Source organism: Trichechus manatus, unplaced genomic scaffold (assembly GCF_000243295.1).
Source record: "Trichechus manatus latirostris isolate Lorelei unplaced genomic scaffold, TriManLat1.0 scaffold00009, whole genome shotgun sequence".
In the NCBI taxonomy this organism is placed as follows: Eukaryota; Metazoa; Chordata; class Mammalia; order Sirenia; family Trichechidae; genus Trichechus; species Trichechus manatus.
In genome coordinates, this window is record NW_004443945.1 from 27,565,086 (window position 1) to 27,577,176 (window position 12,091).

At 37.2% G+C, this 12,091-nt stretch overlaps 1 protein-coding gene across 1 annotated transcript in view; it reads right to left on the minus strand.

Annotated features, from left to right (window-relative positions):
• SLC26A7 (solute carrier family 26 member 7) overlaps positions 1-12,091 on the minus strand; it is a 150,838-nt gene that overhangs the window by 100,084 nt on the left and 38,663 nt on the right. Inside the window, exons 2-3 of the mRNA XM_012559924.2 lie at positions 11,820-11,930; positions 3,605-3,777 (exon numbers count right to left, since the gene is read on the minus strand). Of these exons, the coding sequence (XP_012415378.1) occupies positions 3,605-3,777; positions 11,820-11,930 (284 nt within the window). The remainder of the gene's footprint in view (positions 1-3,604; positions 3,778-11,819; positions 11,931-12,091) is intronic.

Here is a 12,091-nt window from a genome sequence, read left to right on the forward strand (position 1 = left end):
GACAGACATGCTAGACCATTAAAACAATGTTATGGAATCTAAGTCAGGTAAAAAAGAGAGGAGAGTTGTGCGGCAAAAAAAAAAAAAAAAAAAAAGACAAAAGCTGAATTCTGAACTACCAGAAGTAAAGACAAGAAAGGAAAAACACTACTAAGTCACAAGACCTGACTATCTAATAAAAGAAAGCAGATGAGTTCAACACTGAATGGGTTGTCAAACACTGAAGACCTTCAAGAACCCTGCTTCTAAGACTTGCTGTAACAGAAGAAGTAAGCAATCAATGTCTTGATGGTTTAAGCCTCTGGTAGTAGGGTTGTTTATTACTTGCAGCTGAAAGCAGTTCTAACTGATTTCAACACATTCTGGGAATCAGATCAGACACGATTGTTTCAGATACATTAACATAATCTTATTAACCTAGAAACTTTAATTGGTTGGATAGTCTGAGGCGAAAAGAAAAATCAGCCTGAAAATGAATAATATATAAAGCAAAAGCAAAACAAAACGAAAATAAATATGTAAACACTTCCTGTGTTTGTAGAAACTGGATACTTTGACATTGTCATCATACTCACTGCATTTCAGATCTGAAAGATTTTTGATGCAGGATCTGGATCCAAAAGATCCAAAGGACTCTAAGGTTCTAGTTGACAATGGAAGATGAGTTTGGAGGTAGAATAAAGCCCAGCCATCTGTTAGAAAATTGGCTAAATCGTAGGTCACATATCCAGGACCAGAGTTAAAAACAAAGGAAAGCAGATGTTTGAGGAAGTTAAAAGACAAAACATGCAACTCTTTGCATCAGATTTAACATGCAATCAAAGGCCGTGAAAACCAAATTATTTTTATTATCTTTAATAATATCCTATTTCAATCTTGTGATTCTAGGGAGCTTCATTCCGGGAAATGAAAATGTTGTTTTTTTATTTTTATGTTGTTACAATCTTGGCTTTTACTTTAATACTTTATTGTCATTGAAATTCTTAATCCAAATACACTAGATAGTAACAAAATACCTGATGATTGCTTTAAATTTATGGAAAATGTTTAAAATGATACCAAACAAAGGGTTGCTGAATCTTATTGTTAATTACGTATTTGATTAGATTTTTAAAAATATTAATATATACCTAAAACTATTTGTTCCATGTTTTAAAGAAGATAGAAGGTCTAAAGCTGGTAAAATATATAATTTCAAAGAGGAATATGAATGGAAAATAATTGAGACAGGGAGAGTAGCAATATTGTCTTTACTGTGTTAGTGCAGAGATTTTTATGTTGAATGAACAGTAGTAATGGAAAACCTATACCAAATTCAAGGTAATATATCCCTGTCTGAATACCAGTTCACATGGTAGATTATTTCTGAGATGGAGACAGATGCCAGGTCTCTTAGAGGGTGTCACACAAGCCAAAGGAGGAAAAAAAAGGTGCCAAGTCTAATCTGTGCAAGACTCAGAATATGCTGACTTCATCCATGCTTTAAAAAATATAGCGAAGGTAACAAGATACTCAGAACACTGGTTTTTATTCCATGAAAGCACAGACATCAACCATAGAAAATACCTACTAAGCCTTCTAGGCTAATCAATTTCCTAGGCAAAGCTGCCACTCAGATAGACTATTTTTCTAACGAACCAAGAAGTCTTGAGTTATTTTTATTTTGTGCTGACATCCTCGATTCTTCATTCTTTTTTGCATAGCTAGAAGGCAATGTAACTCTAGGGACTTAAATGCTTCCTTCCTTTTAGGTCACATCTTTTCTTCCTACTATTCAATTCCAGGCAATCATGAATTATTTTCTCCCTTCTTGGAGTTTATGCAGTCTTTGACCTTATAAATAATGGTACACTGTAAAATAGAGCATCGACCAACTCAGAACACAGCCATCTAGGAAGGTTACTTACACATAATTCAGTTTAAAATGAGGAAGTAAGCAAAAATGTGATCAAAGAAGCAAATTCATGCCCTAATATTTAGAACTTGTTACTTTTGTTTTATCCTTACTTCTGAGTTATCTAATTTTTAAAGTGACAAATGTTTGAAAATAGCAAATTAGATATTCTGACATTTTAAAGAACTAGAAAGACTACAGTGAGTCTGTCAGCAACATGCATGCCTGATGCTTAAAGAACAAAGGCCAGCAAGTTTATGGCACAAGCTAAGGGCCACCTATTACTGATGTAGGCAGTGAACTCATAAAATCTTAAAATTGGTTAACCAGTTGCCATAGCATCAATTCTGACTCATGGTAACCCCATGTGTGTCAAAGTAGAACTGTACTCCATATGGTTTTCAATGGCTGACTTTTTTAAAATTGTACTTTAGATGAAGGTTTACAGAACCAGTAGTTTCTCATTAAACCGTTAGTACACATATTGTTTTATGACATAGGTCAACAACCCCCACGACATGTCTAGACTCCCTTCTCGACCTTGGGTTCCCTACTACCAGCTTTCCTGTCCCCTTTGCCTTCTAGTCCTTGTCCCTTGGCTGTTGTGCCCATTAGTCTCGTTTTGTTTTATGGGGCTGTCTAATCTTTGGCTGAACGGTGAACCTCGGGAGTGACTTCATTACTGAGCTGAAAGGGTGTCCGGGGGCCATACTCTCGGGGTTTCTCCAGTCTCTGTCAGGCCAGTAAGTCCAGACTGTTTTTGTGAGTTAGAATTTTTTTCTGCATGCTTCTCCAGCTCTGTCTGGGACCCTCTATTGTGATCCCTGTCAGAGCAGTCAGTGGTGGTAGCCAGGCACTATCTAGTTGTACTGGACTCAGTCTGGTGGAGGCCGTGGTAGTTGTGGTCCATCAGTCCTCTGGACTAATCTTTCCCTTGTATCTTGTTTTCTTCATTCTCCCTTGCTCCCAAAGGAGTGAGATCAGTGGAGTATCTTAGATGGCTGCTCAGAGGCTTTTAAGACCCCAAACACTACGCACCAAGACAGAATGTAGAACATTTTCTTTATAAACTATGTTATGCCAATTGAGCTAGATGTTCCCTGAGACCATGGTCCCCACAGCCCTCCGCCCAGCAAATCAGTCCCTCAGGGAGTTTGGATGTGTTTATGGAGTTTCCATGACGTTTCTTTGTACAAACTGTGCTGGCTTCCCCTGTATTGTGTACTGTCTTGCCCTTCATCAATGGCTGATTTTATGGAAGTACATCATTAGGCCTTTCTTTTGAGGTGCCTCTGGGTGGAATCAAACCTCCAATTAGCAGCCAAGCACATTAACCATTTGCACTACCCAGAGACTCCTAAAATTGGTTAAGATCCTAGAAATCTAGTCACATCTTCCCATTGAAGGAATTTCTCCTGTAACATTGTGAAGTGACTATCTGGTCACTGTAAGCACAAGGACTGCCAGTGCCTTATATGGAAGCCCATTCTCACAGAGTCAGTTTCCTTATAACTTCAGATTTTGATTCTCATTCATTCACTCAACCAACATTTACAGAGTTACTACTCTATGCAGTGAAGGTAAAACACATCAGCCCTTTGTCCATCTGGAGAGACAAACACGCGAACAAGAATCAAAACAAAGCACTAAATTGATTTTGCTTTGCTGTTGTTCCCCCTTTGTTTATTCTCAAGTCTCAATATTATTTACCTGAATCACTCCTCCCAAGAAGGAAACTGCTGCAGCCACACTGATCCTTTGCACCTCAAATTCAGATAAGCCCAGGACACTGTTGTTACTCTGTGTGGTGAGGTTCTGGCTGCTCTGAGGGACAAGCCGTTCCACTGCATTGGCTGATATTAAGGATGTTAAAGCAAAGGTGCCTAAAAAAGGGAGGGGGGGGTATTGTTAGAAAATAAACTTAATAAAAAATGTTGGAATCTACCATTTAAGTTGAATCCATGTTGTCAAACCAAATAGATGTATTAGAAAGAATCTCCCCTGCATCCCTAGTCTATACTACACTCCACCAATAAACAGAAACCTGCCTACATACACACAATTCCATTCAACACACAGCCACACCCATCTTCGTGTTATTCCCTCTTCTGCCATATATTTTCCCACCTTTGTGCAGACCAGCATAAAGAATGCCCTTAGTAGAGCAGTTAAGATCATGGTCTGGATTTGAATCCAATTTATCCATTTATCAATGATGTAATCTAATGTACATTACTCTGAGTCTAAATCGCCTCATCCCCAGAATGGGGATAATAATACCTACCTGTCAGAGTTTTGAAGGAATATAAATGTGATGATAAATATAAAGACCTCAGTAAGTTCAGTGGTTAAATATGCAGAGCTCTTTGCCTGGAATACTTGCTCCTCCAATCAACCTCTGCAAACACTACCTATCTTTCAAGTGCTGGCTCAAATCCTATATCCAACAAGGATCCATTCCAGATCTTCCCAGCCAGACTTAATCTTTCTACCCTCTGTGATTACACAGCATAAAAACTCATTGCCTTCTATTCGATTCCAACTCATGGTGACCCCATGTGTTACAAAGTAAAACTGCTCCATAGGATTTTCTTGGCTGTGATCTTTACAGAAGCAGATCACCAGACCTTTCTCTTGCAGGGCTGCGGGGTGAGTTCAATCTGCCAATCTTTTAGGTTAGTAGCTGAGTGCAAACCATTTGGGCCACCCAGGGACCTTATATCACCTTGCATGGTATACTTTTAGTATAGTATAAAAACATGCTGTGGCACTTAAATTGACTAAACATACCACTTCTGTCTATTGTTGTTAGATGAGTATTTCCCAGGAATGGTCATGGCCTAGCACAAATGCAGGGCCACTTTCAGTTTGTTCTCTTCTTCTTGTCAAGAGCCTTGATGCCTCTCATATTGGCACTGTATACCTGAGAATGCAGCCACAAGGACAGGAAACTTCTGATTCCCACAGAGAGGGTTAAAGAGACAAACTGTAGTATTGCATAACCATTCCCCCTAGCCCATTAAAGACCTTGCTTTGCTCCAGGTCATATGTGAAACTTCATGAAAAATGGCCTAAGGCAAGATGCAGACACTCCAACACAAAGTATTCAGCAGCGTAGGATGAGAGAGACATGAGGCAATCAGAAACAGTCCCCAGTGGAAATCTAACACAGACAATCCTCTTGTCTTACTGGATAAGAAAGGCAGTATGTGCTGTGGATTTAGAACAGCGTGGTGGTTGTGGCTCCAAACATGGCCTAAAATCCCAGCACTGCCACGTCAATCTCCTTGTTTGTAAACAGATAACATTCCTCACCCCGTGGGGTTGTTATGAAGCTTACATGAGATAATGTAATATAGTACATGTCACAATATATGGCATGTAGTCAGCACCTATTAAATGGTAGTTGTTAATACTATGTTAAGAAGACTACGATCAGAATGCTCTATTATTCTGTGTTTCTTTTCCGTGGAGTTGGTGGTATATAATATATAGAGTAAATCAAATACTATTCTCTTTGTGAGCTAAGTCATTCTCAATACATATTAACAATAATATCATTGTCTTCATCATAAAGTACTAAATTTAGAACTCATCAAGGCATCTAGGTCAATTGGCATAACAAAGTTTATTGAGAAAATGTTCCGCATCCTGCTTTGGTGAGTGGCATTTGGGATCTTAAAAGCTAGCAAGTGACCATATAAGATGCAGCCATTGGTCCCAAGCCACCTGGAGTAAAGGAGAGTGAAGAACACCAAGGACAGAAGGAAAGTATTATTCCAAGAGACAGAAGGGCCACATAAACTGGATACTACATCAGCCTGAGACTAGAAGAATTAGATGGTGCCTGGCTACCACCAATGACCGCCTTGACAGGGAACACAACAGAGAGTCCCTGATGGAGCAGGAAAAATATGGGGTGCAGAACTCAAATTCTAGTAAAATGACTAGACTTAATGGTCTGACTGAGACTGGAGGAACCCCAGAAAGCATAGCCCCCAGACTCTCTGTCAACCCAGAACTAAAACCATTCCCAAGGCCAACTCTTCAGACAAAGATTCGACTGGACTACGGGACATAAAATGATACTCATGAAGAGTGTGCTTCTTAGCTCAAGTAGACACATGAGACTAAATAGACAGCTCCTGTCCGGAGGTGAGATGAGAAGGCAGAGAGTGTCAGGAGCAGGTTGAATGGACACGTGAGATCAGAGGTGGAAAGGAGGAAGGTGCTGTCACAGTATAGGGAGAGCAATTAGGGTTACATAACAATGTATGTATAAATTTCGGTATGAGAGTCAAACTTGAATTGTAAACTTTCACTTAAAGTACAACAATAAAATCAAAATGAATAAATAAATTACAAAAAAAAAAAAAAAAAAAACTGGTCAAGGAAATAATCTGAGTGTTAGAGGCAAGATACCAGTGCCCAATACAAGCAACACCAAATAAGAAACAGTCACCTTGGAATCTGGTCTTAGACATTTCTTTCAGAGTATGTTACAAAAAGACTTCTCAAAGTCTGATACACTTGAGGGTAGAAATGTGTGTCTAATGGTCTTTAAATCTCCTAGAGCATAGAGCAAAAAATTTTTATACAAAGGCAACTGAATTTTGTTGTGCACATTTTCACCACAATTAAAAAAAAAGCAACTAAATAAATGACCACGGAATTGAAAATGAAGATATCATGGAGTTAATTTTTGACTTAAGGCCTATCTTTCCTGGGATGTAGAGGAGGATAGGAGGGAACAGAATGGTAGGAGAGAAAGGACTTTTTTTTAAAAAGAGTCTTTGTTGGAGGAAGGAGAATGAGCCTCACTGGTGTGAGTGATATCCCAAGAACATCTCCAGAGAGAGACTTCGTCAGACTTTGTACCTGTGCCAACATGGATATGGGGGTACTGCCCTTCAGCAGGTGTCCCTAGGTGGTGAAAATGGTTAACATGTTCAGCTGCTAACCAAAAGGTTGGCAATTCGAGTCCACCCAGGGTCACCTCAGAGAAAGGCCTGGCGATCTACTTCTGAAAAATCAGCCCCTGAAAACCCTGTGACACACAATTTTATTCTGACACACATGGGGTCGCCATCAGTCAGAGCTGACTCAATGGCAACTGGTGGTAGCAGTGGTGGTCACTTCAGCAATAATGCTACTTTGCTGTTTCTGAGTCAGTAAGTGAAATCAAGAACGTCAGAGCTCCCACAGAACAGGTGAGGATGTTGTGGATGACGTTCTACCTTCTCCACATTACAGGTCTCGCCCTTGTCTTTATCACCTCCCTGCTACTTCCTTGTTCTTTCCCTCACCTTCTCAACTTTTTTCCCTGGTTAGCTTATAAGTCTAGTAGTGGCATCCTTAAATAATACTAAGCTCATTTCGTAGCTTAAGAGTTCTACGGAAGAAAAAAGTTCTGTGTGTATAAGGGTCTAATGAAAAACAACTATGGGACTTGGAGTTAGACAAACCTAAGTTAAAATCCCAGGTCTGAATATTAACCTGTGATCTTGGTCAAGTACGTAAACTTTCTCAGCGTCCTTATTTGTAAAATGATGATATCTAGCTATAAAATGTGGGGAAAGATTAAATGAGATTTCATATGTAGAATCACCTAGCATTCAGTCCTATCACATTGTAGGCCTTCAATAAATAATTGTATGTTTATTTTTTTTCCTTCTGATGCATACCCTTTACAGTCTCCCTAATATTTTCTCTAAATTGCTAAACATAGTTCTTTAAAAAAAAAAAATCCCTAATTTACACTCTAGCTTCTGTCCTTTTCCTTTTTGTTCCAAAACATATTCTTTGCAAGACATGAGAAGTAATGAACTAATTCATTCCCTTTTAAAAATTTGTAGTATCTTAAATAAAAATAAGAAAATTCACATTGTTGAGTAAAATAGCTAATTTGGTGTTTTTATACTCTGGTTTTGTGAATTATTTGCTGTTCAAGATGCCTCTAACATAATTTATTATTGCATTTAGTGACTTGATACTGTATTTTGCCCAAGTTGAAGGTAAACCCCAGATAAAGTGATTTTTGATTCATGAAAACAACATCAATCTCATAATAATAAAGTGGAAGTGGAAATGTCCCATACGCATATACACCAAAATAAAAAAAAATAATGTTAAAAAGAAATATATTCTGCATATTATATGTCTGGAGGAATGTTTTGATGAAATTCAATGAGTCCCCATATTAAAGATCATAGGAACATGAAAGAATAATCAGTTTGTATATTTCCCCCGATATATATGTTGTATACTGAGGAGAAAGAATCATATCTACTTTACTGATTCTAAAGAATTTCAACTGTATCAGGATAAAAAAGAAATAAGAAGGCAGTGGTTAAGCATTTGGCTGCTAACCGAAAGGTTCGCGGTTCGAACCCACCAGCCATTCCACAGGAGAAAGATGTGGCAGTCTACTTCCGTAAAGATTACAACCTTGGAAACTCTATGGGGCAGTTCTACTCTGTCCTATATGGCTATGAGTCGAAATCATCTCAGTAGCGATGGGTTTAGCTGACTCTGCCCTTTGACACAGTAGATATGCGGAAATAAAACGCCTTTACCTAAAGATTAAGGAAGTGTGACACCACATCGGTCACCATGAGTTGGAGATGACTCAACATCAACTGGTTAGTTCACCACCACTAAAATGGCTATGATTAAAAAAAGAAAAAGAAAACAGGTGTTGGCAAGGATATGGAGAAATTGGAACCCTCAGCCATTGCTGGTGGGACTGTAAAATGGCACAGCTGCTGTGAAAACAGTTTGGAAGTTCCTCAAAAAGTTAAACAGAAAATTACCATATGATCTAGCATTTCCACTCCTAGGTATATACCAAAAAAAAAACTGAAAGCAGGAACACAAACAGAGAAATGTACATTGATGTTCATTGTACCATTATTCACAATAGCCAAAAGGTAGAAACAAACTAAATATCCATCATAGATCAATGGATAAATAAAACATGGTATCTACATAAAATGGAATATTACTCAGCCAGAAAGAGAAATGAAGTCCAATATGGATGAACCATGAAAAGATGCTTAGTGAAATAAGTCAGTTGTAAAAGAACAAATATTGTATGGTCTCACCTCCACCAACTATCAAGAACAGGCAAATATAGAGAAACCAAAGTCTATTAGTTGTTACCAGGGTAGAAAGGGGGGAAAAAAGGAGTCATTGTTTAGGAAGCAGTGAGCTTCTATGAAGGGGGATGAAAAAATAAGGACACAGGTAGTGGTGATAGTTGCACAACATGATGAATGTAATTAATGTCACTGAATTGTACGTGTAAAAAATGTTGAAATGCCAAATGTTTTTTTTTAAATATACTTACAACAATTAAAAAAAATCATAACCTTTTTTTAAAAAGTACGATACATTGTACTTGGTCTGTAAATTATATGTACATATGCAAGGTTCCTATAGAAGCTAATATTTGTTTAACACAGAGTCTTACATACATGGTAATTTCAAAACCAGGCAACCAGTAAAATATCTACAACGATCCCTTAGAAGATAGCATGGTTTATGTAAATGCATATTTAGGCATGTATCAAATTATGTATTTTTGACATCTTACAGTAATTATGGCCTATTGGGCAAGTTAGTTTTGCCTTTTTCTTTTATCATTTGTTTAATAGAGGAAATGCTTTTGGGTCAGTTCTAAAACAATCTTTTTTTGTTCCTGCTAATGACATATTTAAATGTTTTGAAAAATAAAACTGACTTGTTAGGAAATTAGGGAGCAGGATAATTTAGAAATAATAGGCTTCAAGAATTCTTCATTCATTATTGTGTTTTTCTCTATTTTCATCAACACAGGATAAAAGCGCATTCTTAAGCAGACAATTACAAAGAAAAAAAGCTTGGTCTTTAGATCTGGCCGCATGTGGGTTGTAATCCGTGCACATGTGAGTTTAATCTGTGATCTCACAGAAACCTTTCTGAATTTGGGGGCTTTATTTTCACCTAAACATGTACATAATAATGTCTATTTAGCAGGGCTGTGTTAGGACAAAACAAAATAATGAGGCACTTAATCAACTGATAAATAAACTGAATATCTTGTGAAAATGCTGACACCAATTCTGTAGGTCTGGGATGGGAGCCAAGATTTTACATTTCTAACAAGCTCCCAGATAATGATAATGTTGAGGGTCCATGGACCACACTTTAGGTAGTAGTATTGTAAATGACTGATAACTATTGATCCTGCCCCTGTAACAAAACTAATTGACATAAAAAGTCAAATTTACATAAATAAAATATTATTTTATAAATTAGTTAATTTCTGCTTGAGAAAATGTATATGTCAATGTGATAGACACAATTAGGGTGTCCCAAAGATGTCTGCTTCATAATCCCCAGAACCTATGACTATGTTATGTTACATGGCAAGAGGGAATTAAGGTTGCAGATGTAGATGAAACTAAAGTTGCTAATCAGTTGACTTTAAAATAAGGAGATTATCTTGGATTATCTGGGTGGGCCCATGCAATCACATCCCATTTAAAAAAAACATTGCTCTCGAGTTGATTTTAACTCATAGTGTAGTAGAACTGCCCCTTAGGGTTTCCAAGGAGCAGCTGGTGGATTTGAACCACCAACCTTTTGGTTAGCAGCCAAGCTCTTTAACCACTGCACCACCAGGGGTCTTATAATCACAAGGCTCCTTTAAATGTGGAAGAGGGAAGCAGAAGATCAGAGTCAAAGAGAGTTGTGAAGATGATATAAGGCTAATTTTGAAGATAGAATAAGGGGCCATGAGTCAAGGAAAGCAGTGACTTCTAGAATTGGGATAAGGTAAGAAAAGATTCTTTCCTACACCCTCCAGAAAGGAACACCAGCCAACATCTAAATTTTAACCGTAAGATAATAAATTTGTGTTGCTTTTAGCCACCATGCTTGTGGTAATTTGTTACAGCAGCAATAGGAAACTAAGACATTCAGTAACACAAACTGACCACTGAAGAAATAGTCAGAAGAAGGAATTACTTAAAGGCTGAGATCGTATATACACAAAAAAAACAAAAAAGTCTCTAGGGATATTTTCAGTTTAAAAATACTTTTATTATTATGACTTTAATAATATTGATGAAGGTATTATTTTAGAGTAATAATATCCAATTTTTATTTAATCTTATTATGAACTAGTTAAGTTACACACGAAGTGGTAAGCTAGACACTGCACCTCAATTATCTCATTTAATTTTCACTACAGTCATACAAGGGTTATTTTGTTTCGTTTTATTTATTTATTTGTGATTTTACGATCAAGCAAATGGAACTTAAAAAACTTGCCCAAGGTCATGCAAGTCGCAAACAACAAAAAGAGACATACACTCAGGTATCTCTTACTCCAATACCCATGTTTTGTTTCTAACCAGCCTGCTCTATTATCAGAATATTTGTAACAGTTCACCATTTCACTTGGTAACACAGACGTAGGCAAGGCAAGAACTATACTAAGTAAAGGGCATTATGGAATCTAGATTGGAAGAAACCTAAAAGATCATTAAGTCCAAATGCCAAGAACATTTAAAATATTTTTCACTATTTGAATAACAAAATTTAAAGTAAAGGAAATTTATAGTCTTAACTTCTTAAAAGTGCTTACTTTCTCTCATCTCGTTTTCAGTTCAGAACATCCCCCCTTCTTTTATGGTCTTTTTTCGCAACTTAAAAATGCAAAGAGTTCTTAACAATAATCTTGGTTACATAGTAATATAGCAATACATCACAGTATATATTGAGTATCTGAGACACAGAAAGTTAAATGTCTTACCCTAATACTTGCTGAGGTTTTTAATAGTGAGATAAGAACTGCTTTGGAAATGCAATCAGTAACTAATGGTCACTTCTACATCCCTTTCATTAGTAACATGAAAAGCAAAAACATGGAAATGATTACCCGTGGCAACATGACGTCCCATTCCAAATATGGCGTAAATGATGACAGGAAACAGAGACCCGTATAAACCGAACACTGGGTGCACAGATGAGAGAATAGCAAAGGCCAACCCTGTAAGAAGACCACGGTAATTAGGAACATCTTACAATCTCAAGACACAATTCATAACACAATTCATAACACAATAGAATGGATACCAGTTTCTTTAAGGACAAAATGAACCATAATTTAATTATTCTTCTTGCTCAACAACAGACTAATGTTACTGTTCT